Source organism: Trichechus manatus, unplaced genomic scaffold, assembly GCF_000243295.1.
Source record: "Trichechus manatus latirostris isolate Lorelei unplaced genomic scaffold, TriManLat1.0 scaffold00022, whole genome shotgun sequence".
NCBI classification, from domain to species: domain Eukaryota; kingdom Metazoa; phylum Chordata; class Mammalia; order Sirenia; family Trichechidae; genus Trichechus; species Trichechus manatus.
The window spans coordinates 8,119,694-8,140,453 of record NW_004443958.1 but is presented as its reverse complement, the minus strand read 5'-3'; the positions used below and the strand labels follow the sequence as shown (position 1 = coordinate 8,140,453).

Sequence of the window (20,760 nt, the reverse complement as noted above, 5' to 3'; positions counted from 1 at the left end):
TACAGAGCCAAGTAAAACGAAATCCTTGACAACTTCAATCTTTTCTCCATTTATCATGATGTTGCTTATTGGTCCAGTTGTGAGGATTTTTGTTTCCTTTATGTTGAGGTGTAATCCATACTGAAGGCTGTACTCTCTAATCTTCATCAGTAACTGCTTCAAGTCCTCTTCACTTTTAGCAAGCAAGGCTGTGTCATCTGTACAACATAGGTTTTTAATAAGTCTTTCTCCGATCCTGATGCCACAATCTTCTTCATATAGTCCAGCTTCTCGGATTATTTGCTTAGCATTCAGATTTGAATAAAACAAACAAAAAAAACCCACTGCCACAGAGTCGATTCTAACTCATAGTGACGCTATAGGACAGAGTAGAACTGCCCTATAGGGTTTCCAAGGAGCAGCTGGTGGATTCTAACTGCCAATCTTTTGGTTAGCAGCTGAGCTCTTAACCACTGCACCACCAGGGCTCCACAGATTGAATAAGTATGGTGAAAGGATACAATTCTGAAGCACACTTTTCCTAATTTTAAACCATGCATTGCCCCCTTGCTCTGTCCAAATGATTGCCTCTTTGTCTATGTACAGGTTCTGCAAGAGCACAATTAAGTGTTCTGGTACTCCGATTCTTCTCAATGTTATCCATAGTTTGTTATGATCCACACATTTGAATGTCTTTGCATAGTCAATTGAATATAGGTAGTATACTGAATTAAATATGATATACCTTCAAATACTTACAGATATTGATATCAGGGTCATACTTTCAGGGATTCTTCTTGGGTTTAGCTTTAATTACTATGTGCTAGGCACAGTGCTAAGATGGTTGAGATATAAAGAGTAATGATTCAAAATTTCTAAAATGAAATTAAATAACCTTTATGAGTCCTTTTACATGTAGCACCTTATTTAGTCCTCACAAAACTTCTGCAAGAGAGGGGTCAGTAAAACCCCCTTTTTATAGAAAAGGAAACTGGGCACAGAAAAGTTATGTAAATGTCCCAAAATCCCAGAGCTAATAAATGGTAGTGACAGAATAAGACCCCAGTCAGCTGGATTCCATACCCTGTGCTCTTAACCACCACCCAATCCTTCCAGCCAAAACTTGCTGTGCTGGAAGTCACATGTAGTGACACACAGAAATAAATAGTAAATTAATTCCAGCAACCATTTATTGAAGGCTCACTAACACATCATGCCCCGGGACAAATTCTCACAACAACTCCATGAAGTACTTCTCTTCAGTGCCATTTTATAGATAAAGAAACAGAAGCTCAGAGAGGTGAATGAACTTGTCCAAGGTCACAGAGCTACAATAGCTAACGATGACATGGTGCTTACTACACACCAACCACTCTTGTAGGGCCAACCTAATCCTCATACTAACACTATGAGTTAAGTTTCATTATTACCCATCACTCTTAGTTAAGTAACTTGTCTAAGGTCCCATGCCAGTAAGTGGCAAAGATGGAGGGATTTAGGCTAGCTTAAACGGACCTTGAGGAAGGGGCCCTTAAGTTTTATCTTGAGGGAGAAAGTGCTTTCTGGACAAAGAGAGCCATCACACAATTTAGCGTTTGTAAAGGAAATGAAAAGTAGGTAACCCCACCCATATGAGGGCTTTAAAAAAGACTTTATAATAGTGAGGACCAAATAAATTAAACTATTAAAAAATATTTCAGATTGACCAGAAGAACTAGATGGTGCCCGGATACCACTACTGAGCATTCTGATCAGGAACACAATTAGATGAATCCTGATTCTTAAAAAAAAAAAAAAAAAAAAGGAGAAAAATGTGGGATAGAACTTCAAATTCTTAAAGAATTCAGACTTACTGAACTTATTCAGGCTGGAGGCATCCCCAAGACTATGACCCTAAGTTCTTCAAACCTTGAATTGAAACTATCTCCTGAAGTCACCTTTAAACTAAGTAAAGGTATAGCCCAAAGAATAAAAGATTATCACCCTTGAGAATTGTGTTTCTTTCTTTCTTTTTTTTTTTTTTTAATTATCTATATAAAATCAAAGGGTCGACAGCTAATTTTAAAGCATAGCTGAGAAGGTTGGGGGCAGGGAGACGAAGTACTGTAATGGAAGAGAAACAACTATAACACAGTTCAGGAAAATGTTGACACGACATGAAAATGTAACCCATGTCACTGACCATTATGTCCAGAAACTGGGAAAGGGTTCTGCTGTATACATTTGCATCAAAAATACAGTTAAATTTAAAAAAAAAAAAAAAAAGTGTTTCAGATTAAATCAGAAAAGCTTAATTTTGTTTTCAATTACAGAATACTCTTGATGAAGGAAAGTTTTATTTCCTTTAAAACTGACTATGCTTTTAAAAAAATCAACAAATAATAGAAATATGCAATTTGCCTTTTGTAACATTAAATTCAATTCTGATTTCCAATATTTACTTTCTCAACCTAAGTGCTGCAAGTAGCGTGGTTACCGAACCTTTGGGGACCTTTACAAGTTTTCCTCTACTTTAGGTCCTCGAAACGCAACATTCAGAAAGCAAAACGAGCCGGGTCAATTCGGGTCAAGAACTAGAAGAAACAGGGGCGCACGTCGTTCCGGCAGGACCAGGGGCCGGCACGCAAATTGTGGTCCAAACGTGGCAGAGCCAGATTTTTTTTTTCCCAAGCAAACTGATTTATGAGCACACGACGAGCAACTACCGAACTGGTCAGACCAATTCTAGAACATAAACCCAAGAAGAACTGAGAATGGATGGGAACGACGAGACGGGGCCCGGGGGACACTGCCTGTTCCCCGCGCCCGAGATCTGGCAAGTGCTGATTCCTGCGGTCGCCGGGGGCCGACGGACTCCGCTGCCCAAAACGTGCGCGCTGGGTAACTTGGCACAGCAGTGGGACAGTTCAACAAGGTGCCTCCACGCCCCCTTGCGGACCCAAATTATGACTGATGACGATGTGCCAAGTAAGTGGTAGGGACAATCTTGCAGAAATATTCCCTCAGTTTAGCCCCAACAACGCTTCAAGGGAGGCGAAGTAATCATGCCCATTTTACAGATGAAAAAGCTGAGGGCTCAGAAGAGTGCCAGCCTAAAGAAAAAGCTAAGTGAATGCTGGCTCTTTTCGTCTAGGAATAAAGGGGCACCTCGGGGCTCCACACCGACCCCTCCTATTCTCTGAACGGACCAGGAGCGGGCTGTCAGCCGGGAGGCCTGTCAGCGTCTAGGGGCTGGGAAGCTGGAGCGCACGCGGTGGCTGGTAGCGAGTCCGCGGAGCGCGGGACTGCAGCAGCTGGGCAGGGGCGCAGCGCGCTCCACTTTCGCGCCCGCGTCCGCCCGAGAGCCCCGCGCCAGGCGCAACCCCGCAAAACGCGGGGCTGCAGCATCAGGGCAAAGGCGCAGCGCGGGTGATCCATGCACCCGCGGCCGCTCGGGAGCCCCACGCCAGTTGCGAGCCGCGAGCCCCGGCGCGCGTGCGCGCGGGGCTGCTGTGGCACGGGCTGGCGGTGCTGCCGCGAGCCCACCGGTTCTGCCTTCTCCTTACCGTAGCTGCTCCCCAGTGACCAAGACCTCAGCCATGCGCTCCAATTCCCTTTGCTGCGCTCCGCCACTCCCGCTGGTGCTGCTGTCGCTGCCACCGCTGTCAGTGCTGCCGCCCTCCTCCATGGTTGGGGCCGCGCTGCTACCACTGCCTTCGCTGTCCGCCGCGGGTTCGGGCGTACTGCTCAGCCTGCCCTCACAGCGGCCTCCCGCGCCATCTTTGTTAGGGGCAGAGCCGTTGCTCAGATGGGATTGGTTGGAGAGGGAATCCCTGTAGCCAGGCTGAGGCGCTAGGTTGCCAGAGCTCCGGCTTAGGGGCGTGACCAAAGCCTCGCGTATCGGTGGGTGGAGCCAAGGGAAGAAAATAAAAACATCTGGGCGGGGCGCTGGTTTAACGCTGCTTGTGTTGACGGAGGTTGGGTTGGGAGAGCGCCTCTTCCTTTACCTACGAAGCTTATACTGTGGGGCCTTAGGGACAGGATGGAAGCTTATTAGACAAGTGTGAAGGTATTTTTGTTATATCTTCCATGGCCCAAACTGCCAAAGAGTAAAAATAATGACAAGATAGCCTAATAGTGGACAATTAAGGATATGCATGTCATTGCAGGTCATAGAAGAATTGAAGATTCCTCTCATCAAAGACTACTAACCTTATGGTGTAGTTAAGAAAGAATGCCTGTCTGGAAATCAGACAAAATGTGGGATTCAGCTCCTGTCTTGTAATTATCTACCTCAATGTGCTTACTCCACAGTTTCATCCTTTGCAAAATGTGGCTATCACCGACATCTGCGTTACAGATGTTTCAGATACCTTTTTACTTTGCTTAGGTCTCACCAAAAAAACCAAACCAAACCCGTTGCTGTCAGTCGATTCCAACTCATAGGACCGTGTAGGACAGAGTAGAAGTGCCCCACAGGGTTTCCAAGGAACAGCTGGTGGATTTCAACTGCTGACCTTTTGCTTAGCAGCTGAGCCCTTAACCACTGCGCAATTAGTTCTCACAACAACCATAAAATGCGCCTTGTCAGGAAGGCAGTTTACCAAGGTGAGGTCTCTTGTCTGGGAACAGGTAATAAGTGCAAAAAGTAAGGATCAAACCCAGATCATTCTGGCTTCCAGGTTGTGTTCTTAAAACTGGCTCTTAAAATAGGGCTGTGGTTGCATTTTCTACCTCACAGGGATCAAATGAAGAATGTGAAAAGAATTTTGACTACTACCAAATAAATGTTCTGTTATTCGTCCCATGCAGTCAGAGCCTGGTCTGCAGAAAGACAGAGTAATGCTGATGGCAGTGGGTTTTTTTTTGGTAGTAAAGGAATATCTGTGCACTGACTTTTTAAAACAGCTTGGAATAGTTTTTGGATGTACTATATACCAGTTCTGTGCACACTTAGAATAGGTAAATGAGAAGCTTTTTTTTTTTTTAATTAATACTATCTTAAAAGACATAACTTCTCAATTGCAGCTATGTAGTGGAACTTACAGAATAAGAATGAAAATGAGAGGAACATTGAAAGCCAATTCCCTTCTCAGTATATTTTAGAGCAATTCTGCCACCCAAGAGTATTTATACCAAGACTTACTTCATTGTTCTGTTTGTTGGGTTTTTGTTTTGTTGTGTTTTTAAAGATCACAGTGGCCTTTTCCAACACTCTATGAGACTGTTCCTTAAAACTAACTTAAAATTTGTAGTCATTTGTTGAGCATGTATTCTGTGCTTTATATAATGCTAAGCACTTTATTTCTATTAATTTGTCCTCACAAAAACACTAAGAAGGCATTATTATGTGCAATTTACAGATGAGGAATTTGCCCTAAATTTCACACCTAAAAAGTCAGTTAGGCAGCCCTTGTTCTGCAGACTCCCAATGCCATGCTCAACCACACTGCAGAAAAAACAGCAAGTTTCCTACTCCCTCATATATCCAGCAACAGATACTAGGCAGCTCTTCCACCAAAAGAAATTATCTAAATTTTTAGACTTTTTAAATATACCAGTGTGGACATCCAAACCAGAGGAGACATATTTCCAGGTGAATGTGATTCTAAAATCTTCCCTCTATATAAACTATAAAAATCATTTAACACAGGCAGAGTTACCAGAGTTAATGAGATTAATAGCTGTTTGTTGCTAAACAATTGCCCTGAGACAATCTTTAAACTTTTAACCAAAAATATCCCCTGAAGTCTTCTTTAAACCAAACAAGAGTTTAACTTAATTAGTGAAGAATGTCTGCCTTTAGCATTGTGCTCTTTTAAGAACTATCCAGCTGGGATCAAATTGATAACTCAGAAGAACAGATAGAAAACTTAAGGGGCAGTGAGTTTATGTTAATGGGAAGGGCCAATTCGGCAAAGGAGAGTGATAATCTTTGCACAACTTGAAGAATGTAATCAATGTCACTGAATTGTACATGCAGAAACTGTTGAATTGGTGACTGTTCTGTGTATATTCTCAAAAACAAAAAAGAAAAGAAATTAAATATGTATATATAGTTAAAAATAATCAAAACTCACCAGCATTTGAACATAAGATTTATTCTGAGCAGTTATTCAATATGCATACAGGGAGGCCATGTTGATTCCTGAAAAAGCAAATAGCTCAAAGAAGCTAGGTACAATGGGACTTATAAAGAAGAGGGCGAACTATGAATAATCAACCATTGGCTCATGTTAACATGATTGACTGAACTCTGCCTTCCCCCTTTACTGCGATCAGCTGATAGCAGTTTATTTCTGGCCTGGCTGCTAATAATTTGGCCCTCCACCCACCTGCAGCCATGGGGTTTTTCTGAGATTTAAATTAGGAGGCAACTGTTTGATAACTTTCCTAGCAGGATAAGACAAATTTACAACGCTATAGAGCAGCTTCTGGCAGGCTTTTGCAGTTGGGTTAGGCTTTTTATGGTTAATATTTGGTTTTGTGGATAAGAAAAACCTTAAAATCAAAGAAAGATGTCTGTTATTAATTTTCCTATTCAACAATATATATTCTAATCCTGTGATTATCAGGTAGACTATCAATAGTTTGCATGGGCTTCGTATTCAAACTTAAAGTTTCTAGCCTGATTCTGTCATTTACTAATTTTCCAAATTTATACAAGTTGCTTAACTTCTCTGGGCCTCAGTTTCCGATGGGTATAACAGTAATTATAATTCCTACTTTATAGGGATGTTGTGAGATTTAAATGAAATAATATTATGTAAAATTTCCATTTACATAACATGTGCTCAATAGTTATTCTCTTTAATATTATTACTGCTTTAATATCATTTCTTCTTACTGTCAAGAAGAAATTCTTGCCAGAATACTTTCAATTATGAGTTTTTGTTGCTAGGCAAGATACTTTTTCTAAAATTATCTCTAATTAATTTGTATACTTATTAATTGAACTTCAAAATTAGGCAAAAAGAAGAGTAGGTCTGACCGCACCAAATCTCTTTTGGATTTAATGGTTTTAAGCTTTTTGAAAGTGACCCTGTAGGACATAGTAGAACTGCCCCATAGGGATTCCAAGGAGCACCTGGTGGATTCAAACTGCTGACCTTTTGGTTAGCAGCTGAGCTTTTTCTTAGACACTGTGCCTCTAGGGCTCCTTTGAAAGTGTAGAATGGAAAAAAAAAAAAAAAAAATCAAATTGTTACTCGTTTCTAATCATCTGTTATGTAAACAACACTTTGTTTTATCCAAAAGCGCTACCTACATATTGTAAATCATAACACTATTGTGATTTTTTTTTTCACCTTGTGTCTAGTCATGTTTTCATTTTAATTTAGTTTGCTTTCTTAAAATCTGAAATAAGAGGGCTGGGGACCACAGTCTTAGGGGATGTCTACGTCAATTGGCAAAACATAGTTCATAAAGAAAATGTTCTACATCCTACTTTGGTGAGTAGCATATGGGGTATTAAAAGCTCGTGAGCAGCCATGCAAGATACATCTATTGGTCCTATCCTGTCTGGAGCAAAGAAGAATGAAGAAAACCAAAGACATAAGGAAAATATTAGTCCAAAGGACTAACTGACCACGTGAACCACAGCCTCCACCAGACTGGGCCCAGAAAAACTAGATGCTGCCCGGCTACCAGCACCGACTGCTCTGATAGAGATCATAACAGAGGGTCTCAGGCAGAGTGGGAGAAAAATGGAGAACAAAATTCAAATTCACAAAGACCAGGCTTACTGGTCTGACAGAGACTGGAGGAACCCCTGAGACTATGACCCCCAGACACCATGCTAACTCAGAAGTGAAGCCACTCCCGAAGTCCACCTTTCAGCCAAAGATTAGACAGGCCTATAAAACAATAACACATGTGAGGAACGTGCTTCTTAGTTCATTCAAGTGTACGTGAACAAATGGACAACACCTGCCCGAAAGCAAAGACAGGAAGCCAGGAAAGGACAGGAAAACTAGATGAATGGACACGGGGAACCTGGGGTGGAAAAGTGCTGACACATTGCGGGAACTGCAACCAATGTCCCAAAACAATTTGTGTATAAATGTTTGAGAAATTAATTTGCACTGTAAACTTTCACCTAAGGAATAATAAAATTTTTTAAAAATCTGAAATGAAAATTCTGTCTTGCAAAATACTTATTTAATAGTTTCTTTGTCATAGTGATTGGGGGTGCTACTGCCTTTTCTTTGAAACTATTAACATATGTATACAATGTTAGGCAGCCCTTGAACCTTAGTTATGCAGACCACATTGTATACAGTATACTAACACATATTAGCATATGTATAATTTGTATACATGAGCGATTTTCTAAGATTCATGTCAGTAACAGAAATATATAAGTTTTTGATAATAAACACCTTAACCTCTGCATAAAGGGAACAATTCAATGCAGGAAAACACTTGATACCACTTCAACAATAGAGAGCATGATTTGTTTTTCTTGCTTTTGGAGAAGAAAGTAGCGTTTTTTGTGTAGATGTGAACGGGAAATGAGGGAACTAGTTTTGTTGTTTTAACCTTTCTTTTGACATAATTGAGACACACCTGCTCCACTGGGTTAAAGGACAGACCAGTTCCTCTTTACTAACTTAGGGAAAGATTGGTAAACTATCTTCTGAGGACATGTGTTGTAAGGAAAAGTTGTTGTTGTTAGGTTCCATTGAGTCAATTCTGACTCATAGTGACCCTACATACAACAGAAGGAAACACTGCCCAGTTTTGTGCCATCCTCACAATCACTGCTATAGTTAAGCCCATTGTTGCAGTCACTGTGTCAGTCCATCTCATGGAAGGTCTTCCTCTTTTTCTCTGACTCTCTACCAAGCATGCTGTCCTTCTCCAGGGACTGGTTCCTCCTGATCACCCATCCAAAGTAAATGACATGAAGTCATACCATCCTTGCTTCTAAGGAGCATTCTGGCTGTGCTTCTTCCAAGACAGATTTGTTCATTCTTTTGGCAGTCCATAATACAGTCAATGATCTTTTGCCGACACCATAATTCAAATGCATCAATTCTTCTTTGGTCTTCCTTATTCGTTGTCCAGCTTTCACATACATATGATGCGACTGAAAATACCATGGCTTGGGTCAGGCATACATTAGTCTAAAAGGTGACATCTTTGATTTTTAACACCAACCACTTATGCCAAAGATAAAGAAATTGAAGATTTTTACCAACTTCTGCAGTCTGAAATTGATTAAACATGCAATCAAGATGCATTGATAATTACTGGTGATTAGAATGTGAAAGTTGGAAACAAGAAGAATCAGTAGTTGGAAAATACGTCCTTGGTGTTAGAAATGACTCTAGTGATCGATCATATGAAAGAATTTTGCAAGACCAATGACACACTCATTGGAAATACCTTTTTCTCAACAACATAAACAATGTCTACACACGTGGACCTTGCCGAATGGAATACACAGGAATCAAATCTACCACATCTGTGGAAAAAGATGATGAAGAAGTTCTGTGTCATCAGTCAGAACAAGGCCAGGGGCTGACTGTGGAACAGACCATCAATTGCTCATATGGAAGTTCAAGGTGAAGCAGAAGAAAATTAACACAAGTCCATGAGAGACAGAGTACGACCTTGAGTATATCCCACCTGAATTTACAGACCATCTCAAGAATAGATTTGATGCATTTAACACTAATGACTGAAGACCAGACGAGTTGTGGGATGACATCAAGGACATAATACATGAAGAAAGGAAAAGGTCATTAAAAAGACAGGAAAGAAAGAAAAGACCAAAACGGATGTCAGAAGAGACTCTGAAACTTGCTTTTGAACGTATACTAGCTACAGTGAAAGGAAGAAGTAATGAAAAGTACAAATTGAAAATATGAGGTTTTGATTCTCCTGGTTAAGAATAATGGAAGAGTCTTCCCTCCTCCTCTGTTCTTTCAGAATTCACTTTAGATAACCTGTAATTGTAAATTCTTCCTTTGTTTCTTTGAAGAGTATGTAAATCCAAAGGTCTTCTCAAAGATTTGGCAGCTACTTCTTTGAAATGTAACTTCCGGTGATCCTTCCCTACTGTTATGGATTAAATTGTGTCCCCCAAAAATGTGTATCAACTTGGCTCGGCCATGATTCCCAGTGTTCTGTGATTGTCCACCATTTTGTCATCTGATGAGATTTTCCTATGTGTTGTAAATCCTGCCTCTATGATGAGTTATGTTAATGAGGCAGGACTCAATCTACAAGATTACATTATGTCTTCGGTCAATCTCTTTTGAGATATAAAAGAGAGAAGCAAGCAGAGAGATGTGGGGACCTCATTACAACCAAGCAAGGAGAGCCAGAAGTGTAAGTGTCCTTTAGACCCAGGGTCCCTGTGCTGAGAAGCTCCTAGTCCAGGGGAAGATTGATGACAAGGGCCTTCTCCCAGAGCCAACAGAGACAGAAAGCCTTCTCCTGGAGCTGACACCCTGAGTTCAGACTTCTAGCCTCCTAGACTGTGAGAGAATGAATTTCTGTTTTTTAAAGCCATCCACTTGTGGTATTTCTGTTATAGCAGGCCTAGATAACTAAGACCTGTTTCCTGGAAGGAGATTAGCATAACTTCAGGTATCCTGCCATAAAGATACTGGAAAATAGCAATTTTATCTTAAACATGCATGTAATGAGTTATATCCACTCAGCTATATAGAGGATAAGCTTTCTCTCTTTGCAGTCTCTTTAGCGAATTGCCTGTGATGCATCACATCCTGGTTTGATGCTTATTCAATAGTAAAATTTTTCTTTCTCTTCTATTTTTGTAGAGGGATTTTCTGGATTGGGAGTAGATTTTTTTTCTAGTAACTTTTTCCCAACAGTGGGCACCCACGCCTGGGACCATGAGCCCTGTAGCAAACTGATCTATGGAGAGGAGTTGAAGAGAGAGGTCTGCTGATGTGGCCGTGAAGATATTTGAAAGTCCGAGGAATCCAGCAGAACTCTGTTTGATTCCTGGCTCCACTTTGGCAAGTTCATCATCTCTGAATTTCCTGTCCTCTTTTGTAAAAGAAAGATCAAATCACCTATCCCACTGGGTTGTTGGGAGGATCACATAAAATTTAATAAGCACTGTAACAGGTGCAGCCTATTAAGTGTGAAACTTCTCCAGGTCACTCCACTCCCCTCCCTCATGCCTTAGGGCTGTTTTGGTGCTCTGGGGCCAGTGCTTCTCAAACTTTCCACGGGGAAGAACCAGTTGTGTGTTTGAATGCGTGTATTTTCAATCCATTGAAGACTGATGCTTTTGTAAAATACAATAAAAATAAAATAAAATGACAAACAAAATCAAGTCCAATTTTTTATTGTTAAGATCGATAGAAAAATACTGTCAACTTGCTCTAAATGTTTCTAAGTGATTTCTCTCAATTTCTGTAATTAAATCTATCACAGGCAATGGCTGGTGTAGTTAAATCTTTCTAAGGGTGGGCAGCAATGTGAGAAGATGAACTTCAATCAGTAAAACCTGTGAAAGAATATTGTCAACTATGAAGCTTAATAACTGTGAGATACAGAATTCGCTCTTTGTTCGTGATTCCTGAGAGATAAACTCTAAAATCTTGGAATTGCCCCAGTGATTGAAGTGTCTTTGATGAGGCCTCCAGATTACATTTACCTAACAGGTTTTGCTAATCAGATTACTCTTGAGTTGGGGATGGCCAGCCCAGAATGACTCATTTTGGGATAACGGCTGATCTCTGGGTGGAGGTGTTGATTTAATCAATCTTGCCTATGTAACCAAAAACAAACCCTTTGCTGTCAAGTGGATTCCAACCTGATCTTGATACTGACTCAAATCCCACTTTCTCTGTGATATTTTCCTGGAATCTCCCAAGCAGTTTGTACCCTCTTACGAGTTCTCCTGGTATCAGAGGATTTACATTGTCATTACCATTAATGGTAGTCCTGTATCTCCCTCTGTCATAATTTTTATTCTCTGTCAATGGCAGAAGATTTGTGGTTTAACAACATCCTGTCTAAATATTTTTGTTGAGAGATCCTTTAAGGAGGAGCCTTGTACCAATGACCGCCCTGACAGAGAACACAACAAAGAGTCCCTAACGGAGCAGGAGAAAAGTGGGGTGCAGAACTCGAACTCACATAAAAAGACCAGAGTTAATGGTCTGACTGAAACTGGAGGAACCCTTGAAGACATGGCCCCCGGACTCTCTGTTAACTCAGAACTAAAACCATTTCCGACGCCAACTCTTCAGACAAAGATAGACTAGACTATAAAACATAAAATAATACTTGTGAAGACTGTGCTTCTTAGTTCAAGCAGATATACGAGACTAAACGGGTGGCTCCTGTCCAGAGGCAGGATGAGAAGGCAGAAAGGGACAAGAGCTGGTTGAATGGAAACGGAAAACCCAGGGTGGAAAGGGAGAGTGTGCTGTCACATTATAGGAATTGCAACTAGTGTCACATACCAATATGTATATAAATTTTTGTATGAGAAATTAACCTGAGCTGAAAACTTTCACCTAAAGCACAATTAAAAAAAAAAAAGAAGCGGAGACTTGCCTTTTAAAAATAAATGTAGAGATAGAGAAAAATAAAAATATGTACCCGTCATTCACAGCAGCTGACCCATTTTCAACATTTTTGTTATGTTTGGGTCCCTTTTTTGTAATGATGGAAATGAAGCATTACAAATAAAGTCAAAGTCTACTTGTCCTCCAATCACAGGCCTGCTTACCTCCCAAGGAGTCTTGGTCTAAACCTTGGTTCCCTGTGGTTCTTGATGCTGTAAGAAAAAACAAACTAAACCCATTGCCGTCAAGTAGATTCTGACTCATAGCGACCTTATAGGACAGAGTAGAACTGCCCCATAGGGTTTCCAAGGAGAGGCTGGTAGATTTGAACTGCCGACATTTTGGTTAGCAGCCCTAGCCCTTTGCTTAATATTTTGATATATGCTGCCACCTAGAGATTTCTTTTGCAATGACACTAAACAATGGTGGGTGTCTATGGGGAAAGGGCCACCATTCCCAAGAGAGTTTTTAGGGAAATTTGGGGTAGGGTTGTGGTTTGCCACAGTGATTGGAGATGCTACTGGCTCTTAGTAGGTACGGTACAGGAATACTGGATACCCTCATTTGCTTGGAACAGTACCTCACAAAGAAGAATTCAATTACCCCAAATCCTGAATATCTTTCTTTCATCCAGTAGGATATTCATTTAAGTGAAAAACCTGTTTGTCATTATCTTAGCCTATGACCTAATTCTGTTTTATACAGAAATACAAAGTTTTTTTAAATTTTTTTGCATGATTTGAATATACATTGAATTTTCCTGAATGCCATTACTGTGTACATTGAGAAGATCAAACTTTGTTTTGTTCAGAACTTTCCCAAGAGAGGCTTATCATTGCAGAAAATTACTTCATTGATAGCCTTGCCGTTTGTGTGTTATATATGCAATGAGTATAGCACATCTTTTTCATTCAACATTTGTTTGCTGTTGCATGCACTGTGATTCTATGGACGTGTATATAAACCTGTTGCCGTCGAGGTGATTTTGACTCATAGCGACCCTATAGGACAGAGTAGAACTTCCCCATAGGGTTTCCAAGCAGCAGCTGGTGGATTCGAACAGCCGACCTTTATGGTTAGCAGCCGAGCTCTTACCCACTGTGCCACCACAGCTCCAGATGTGTATATAAGACTATATATTACTTAGTCAAATTTTAAAATGACAACTATAAAAAAAGAGGTGACAATAGTCAGTTAAATATTGTCTTAATTCTCTTCATCTAAAATTATTTGTTGTAAGTAGTTGCAAGCATCTGACTATTTCATTAGGTTTTCTGGTATAGTTGCTTAAATTTTGAAAATACATATTATTTTGGGATACATGATTTCCCTTTTTTTCTTCCTTCTTTACATTCCAGTTAGGGCATTATATTGATTTTTTTCAAAAAAAATTAGCACACAGATAGGCTGTATCATCTATGAATTTAAGTACAGGAAAATAAAGTGGGCATTACACAATATTTATTATTTTTAAGAGGGGAATTGAGTTATATGAGGTTGAGAAGTTTTTTAAAATGGAATAATAATATCCTATATTTACTGAATGCTTGCTATGTGCCTGGCCATGTTCAAAGAATTGGCCACTATTTTTCTTCCCATTTTGCAGATGAAGAAACTAAGGCACAGAGGAGGTTATGCAATTCTTCAATAGTAGAGTAAATGATGGAACCTGGGTTTGAGCCCAGCCTGTCTGACTTTAGAGCTTACTGTCATAAAAGTGCCATTAGACTGCCTCTCCATAGTGACAGGCCATTGGACATCAAACTGTCCCCACAGGATAATCCTGGTGTTTTAATTGCAGGAACCCTGCCTCTTCCCTTGTCTTTCTGGTTTGGGGGTGGTTGAGGCTTCCGGCTGTTGCTATTCTCTCAGTTTCTTCACTATCCCTTTTTTTTTACTACTCAGATCTTCCATCCACATATAAACAATTTCCTACATATTAAATCCTCCTTTTTAAGTGCTTAGAATGTGTTCTGTTTTTCTCCTAATTGACTGTTATTACCAACACTTTTACATAAAAGTAAGCCAAAGCAAAGACGAGTGAAGTAAATTTTCCCAAGGCCACACAGCCAGTAAGAGGCAGAGTGAGAAATCAAACAGGCAATAGAGTCCATGGGCATCACGTTAGAAATTATCTCCACTCCACCCCTAGGGAACTGTCATGGATTAAATTGTGTCCCCCAAAAATATCTGTCAACTTAGCAGAGTCATGATTCCCAGTATTGTATGATTGTGTACCATCCTATAATCTGATGTGATTTCCTTATGTGTTGTAAACTCAATCACTGATGTAATAAGATGGATTAGCAGCAGTTATACTGATGAGGTCTACAAGATTAGATACCGTCTTAAGCCAATCTTTTTTGAGATATAAAAGAGAGAAGCGAGCAGAGACACATGGGAACCTCATACCGCCAAGAAAGCAGTGCCAGGAGCAGAGCACATCTTTTGGACCTGAGGTTCCTGTGCACAGAAGCTCTCAGACAGAGGGAAGATTAATGACACGGACCTTCCGCCAGAGCCGACAGAAAAAGCGTTCCCCTGGAGCTGACACCCTGAATTCGGACTTGTAACCTACTAGACTGTGAGAGAATAAACTTCTGTTTGTTAAAGCCATCCACTTGGGGTATTTCTGTTATAGCAGCACTAGATGAGACAGGAACCCTGTTGTTTTTAGTTGTTGTTGAGTAAATTCCAACTCATGGTGACCTTGTGTGTGCAGAGTAGAACTGCTCCATATGGTTTTCAAGGCTGTGATCTTTCAGAAGCAGATCACCAGGCCTTTCTTACCAGCTACCCCTGACTGTATTTGAACCGCCAATCTTTCAGGTAGTAGTCTAGCACTTAACTATCTGCACCACCCAGGGATGCTTAGGGGACCCTAACTCTGTGTAAATCAGCAGTTCTCAAATTTTTGGTCTCAGTACACCTTTATGCTCTAAAAAATTATTGAGGATTCAATAGTGCTTTCGTTTATGTGAGACAGAGAGAAAATCTTGAATGTTGATTGAGAAAAACAACCCATCACATGTAGAGGAACCATCCATCTCATCAGAAACTATGGAAGCAAGAGATAGAGGAAGAATTTGTTTAAAGTGCTGAAAGATAAAGCTGTCAAAAGAGAATTCTGTATTTCCTGCACATGTCCTTCAAAACTGGAAGTGAAATGAAAATATTTTAAGATAAAAGAACACTATTAAAATTTGTTGTCAGGAAACCTTCGGTATAAGAAATGCAAAAGGAAGTACTTCATGCTGAAGGGAAATGATACCAGAGGGAAACTCAGAACTTTAGGAAGAAAGGAAGAGCATAACAAATGGTAAATACCTGGGTAAATATAGATTTCTTTTCCTCTTAATTTCTGTAAAATGCATATGATTGTTTAAAGCACAACTATAACATTGCCTGTTGGGTTTATAATCAGTGATATGCTAAAGTTGGCATGCACTGGCTCATGACAACCAATTGTTAAATTTTCGAGAAATTTTTGAACTGATTAAAGTTGCAGTGGTCACTTGAAATCGGCCACGGTGAGAATATTTACACCACGGAAATCAGTAAACACTATAAGCTAGAGCTTTTTTGTTAGTTGGTTAGTGTGTTTCTTTCTTTTTTTTGAGAGCCAGTTGTTAAACATTAACCAGCACACCACTGTTTATAATGTCTGCAGATGCAATATGTATGACAATTATATCATAAAACATAGAAAGGCAATCTTAATAGACCTATATAACTGCAAAGTCTCTACATTACACATGAACTGATACAATATTAACTCTAAAAAAAAAACAAAACTAAACTAAACTAAACCAGTTGCCCTAGAGTTGATTCCAACTCATAGTCATAGGGACCCTATAGGGTAGAAGAGAACTGCCCCATTGGGTTTCACAGGCTACAAATCTTTACAGACTGCCACATCTTTCTCCCACAGAGCAGCTGGTGGGTTCGAACTGCCTACCTTTCAGTTAGTAGCCAAGCGCTTAACCACTGCACCACCAGCATGTATATTTTGATTCCTAGAATAACTAGTAAACGCACACACACACACACAAGAAGAGCTAGAAAGCCAATAGATCAATTACAATGAAATTCTAAAAAAAATATACAATTCACAAGGGGGCAGAAAATGGGAAAAAAAGAACCAAAAAGAATAAAGAATAGAAAACAAATAATAAACTGTTAAATTCATTAAGAAAGACCATATGCTGGGCCATAACAAGTCTCAATAAATTTAAAAGGATTAAAATCATAGAGACTCTGTTCTCTAACCATAACAGAATTAAAAATCAATAAAAATATGTAGGCAATAACAAATATTTTGAAATTCAACAGCCCACTTCTAAATAATCCATGGTTCCAAGAAGTAATTGCAAAGAGAATCTGAAAATATTTTTGAACTGTGTGATAATGAAAGGTAACATCAAAATTTGCAGGATGCACCCACTTTGGTGAGTGGTGACTGGAGTCTTAAAAGCTAGCAAGCAGCCATCTAAGATGCATCAATTTGTCCCAACCCACCTGGAGTAAAGGAGAACGAAGAACACCAAAGACACGAGGAAAATATTAGCCCAAGAGACAAAAGGGCCACATAAACCAGAGACTCCATCAGCCTGAGACCAGAAGAACTAGATGGTGCCTGGCTACCACCAATGACTGACCTGACAGGCAACACAACAGAGAGTCCTTGATGGAGCTGGAGAAAAGTGGGGTGCAGAACTCATATTCTAGTAAAAAGACCAGACTTAATGGTCTGATTGAGACTGGAGGAACCCCAGAAGACATGGCCCCCAGACTCTCTTGTTAGCCCAAAACTAAAACCATTCCCGAAGCCAGCTCTTCAGACAAAGATTAGACCGGACTATGGGGTATAAAATGATGCTCGTGAAGAGTGTGCTTCTTAGCTCAGGTAGATACATGAGACTTAATGGGCAGCTCCTGTCTGGAGGCAAGATGAGAAGGCAGAGACGGTCAGGAGCTGGTTGCATGGACACGGAAAATCCAGGGTGGAAAGGAGGAGTGTGTTGTCACAGTATGGGGAGAGCAACTAGGGTCACATAGCAGTGTGTGTATAAATTTTTGTATGAGAAAGTAATGTGAACGGTAAACTTTCATTTAAAGCACTAAAACAAACAAACAAACAAAAAAAATTTGCACGATGCAGCTAAAAAAGCAGTGCTAAGAGGAAACGTCATAGTTTTAAACGTTTATATTAGAAAAGAGAAAAAGTCTAAATTCATTGATAAGAAGCTAGAAAAAGATGAATAAAATAAACCCAAAGTAAGTAGAAGTAAATATTTGAGCTTTTCTTTTCTCAGCGTTGTGAGCAAACTGTGTGAGGGTGATAGGAAGGTTCGGTCTTGGGTGTGGTGGCAGTTTCACACTTGTGTACATTGTCCAAATGCATAAATTGTACACTTTAATGGATGCAATTTATTTTACTTGATTGATAAGTAAACCTTAACAGCCTTACCCATTAAAGTTTATTAAACAACAAAGGACCCCTGAGATAGGATGTGTCCAGTGTGTTTAAAGAACAGCAAAGGGTGGAGGATGGGAAGTGCTTATAGAGATTGGAGATGGTATAAAGGCCTTATACTTAGTAAAAACTTTGGTTTTATTCTGAGGGAGATAGGAAATCATTGGAGGTTTTTGAACAGAGAAATACCAAAATATGATGTACATTATTTCAGGGGTCAAAGGAGATAACATAGATGTCAGGCACAGTTCAGTGCTTGACCCAGTAAACACTGAATATATTTTTTCTCTTTCCTTTTGTTGGTGGAGAACCAAAGAGCCAAGGAGACTGTTTTGTGAAACATGGAGCAATACTACCATCTAGTGGAGAAAATCCTGATTGTTTTATAATCAGTTAATCAGGAGCCTTGGTTGTGCAGTGGTTAAGACCTATGGCTGCTAATCAAAAGGCTGGCGGTTCTAATCCACCAGCTGCCCCCTGGAAACCCTATGGGGCAATTCTACTCTGTCTTATAGCGTCGCTATGAGTGGGAATCCACTCAATGGCAAGGGGTTTGGGATTTTTTTTTTTTTTTTGGTAACCAATTAAGTGCTGGTGGCCCAGTAGTTAACTGCTCAGCTGCGAATGGCAAGGTCAGCAGTCCGAACCCACCAGCTGCTCCGAAGGAGAAAGATGTAGCAGTTTGCTTCCTTAAAGCTTACAGCCTAGGAAAAAAACTAAAAATAAAAAAAAAAGATTACAGCCTAGGAAACCCTATGGGGCAATTCTACTCTGTCTTATAGGGTCGCTATGAATTGGAATTGACTCCACAGCAACAGATTTTAACCAGTTACCATTGAGTCTATTTGGATTCCTGGTGACTCCATGTGTGTCAGAGTAGAACTGTGCTCCACTGGGTTTTCAGTAGCTCATTTTTTGAAAGTACATCGCCAGGCCTTTCTTCCGCAGCATCTCTGAGCGAACTGAAACCTCCAATTTTTTGGTTAGCTACTGAGCATGAACTATTTGCACCACACAGGGACTCCAACTGTTTTATTAGAAAACTTTAAAAATTTATTTAAAAGATATTAAAATTCAAGCTATTGAATTTCTCATGTGTGACATGAACCTTGCTGTAAATCCAAACATCATTTTCTGAGGTGATCTTATATAAACACAAGCTAATGCAATTTCCAGGACACTATCTTCTATTTCTTCCACAGCTTGCAATTCTTTCTTCTTAGGGTGATATTTTTTTCTAAGCCTCCACCTCAAATGTTGGTGTTTAATGAGGCTTCATCTTTAGCCGTTTTCTTAGTTACACATCACCATCTCCCTGGGTGATCTCATTCATAGGAGCTCTTTTAATGACCATATATGTGCATTTAAAAGATCTATATATATATATAATTGTGGGTGAAAGTATACACACCAATTCAATGACTTCTACATGTACCACTCAGTGACGTTGATTACATTAAGTTGTGCCACCGTTCTTGCTATCCTTTTTCAAATTATTCCACCACCTTTAACATATACTTACTGCCCCCTAAGCTTCTCATCTAACTTTTCGAGCTGTTGTTGTCTATTTGATCACATATAAATAATTCCTTAAAAGAGCATAATGCTCAAAGTAAACATTCTTTACTAATAAAGCTAAACTATTGCTTGGTTTAAAGATGACTTCAGGGGATAGTTTCTGTTTAAGGTTTAAAGATTATCTCAGGACAATAGTTTCTGGGGGGTCATGCAACCTCAATGAATTCCAGAAAGTCTGGATTCTGTGAGAATTTGAAATTCTGCTGCATGTTTTTCCCTCATCAGGGTTCTTCTATAGAATTGTTGATCAAAACGTTCATTAATGATAGTTAGGCACCATCCAGTTCTTTTGGTCTCATGGCAAAGAAGACAGTTGTCATGGAGGCAGTACAATACACATTCCAGTTCCTCCTCCAATTACTGACTCTCCTTTAAAAGCTTTATATTTTAACTCCTGGCCCAACTTTTCTTTAAACACCAATTTCTACATCCAACTTCAAGGCAAACTACTGCATGTTTTCACCTGTACATTCCCAATGCATCTCAATTTCAACATGCCTAAAACAGAACTCATCCCTAATCCCAAATCTATTTCTATCCTTCCTACAACTTTATAGTGATGGGAAACGTAGAAACCTAGAATTCATTCTTGACTCTTTCCCTTCTTTTATCCTCCATGACTTATCAGTTCTGTCTTCATTTGGAATTCATCTCCATAATCAATTCTATGTCCATTCTGTCTCCAAATTATTGCTCAAATCCTGTCTATTTTCTCTCCATTCCCACTATTATTAAGCCACCATATTCCTTACTCATTCAGGTGTTTAAAAAGAGAATGCTAATGAGGAGGTAGGTCATATGAACCAACTTCTCCACCACCAACTGAAGCACCACCTAGGCCCCTGCAATGCCATACTATATTTGCAAATACTTTCACTGGAGTTGAAAGAAAATGCCTGCTCATTTCCTTTGAATCTCACCCCAACCATCCCCTTACTTCAACCAAGGTCTGATTTACACAAACTTGTAGCCACCTTTTATGTGGAATATCCCTCCCAGGCTGCTAGACAACTTCAGGTCTCAGGGCAAGAGTCTAAATGAGTGAGTAAGCCACCCCTGGAGGAGGTCACCACGTTATGATGTGCGTGTACTGATGAACTTCTCTCGCAGAACTCTGTATTCCATTCAGTTGTTATCCAGATGACTCCCACTCATGGCGACCCCATAAGTGTCAGAGTAGAACTGTGC

At 39.9% G+C, this 20,760-nt stretch overlaps 1 protein-coding gene across 1 annotated transcript in view; it reads right to left on the bottom strand.

Annotated features, from left to right (window-relative positions):
- DEPTOR (DEP domain containing MTOR interacting protein) overlaps positions 1 to 3,789 on the bottom strand; it is a 161,359-nt gene extending 157,570 nt beyond the window's left edge. The window contains exon 1 of the mRNA XM_004372975.3: positions 3,525 to 3,789. Coding sequence (XP_004373032.1) covers positions 3,525 to 3,646 — 122 coding nt within the window. The 5' untranslated portion in view covers positions 3,647 to 3,789. The remainder of the gene's footprint in view (positions 1 to 3,524) is intronic.
- Between the last annotated feature and the right edge of the window lie 16,971 nt (positions 3,790 to 20,760).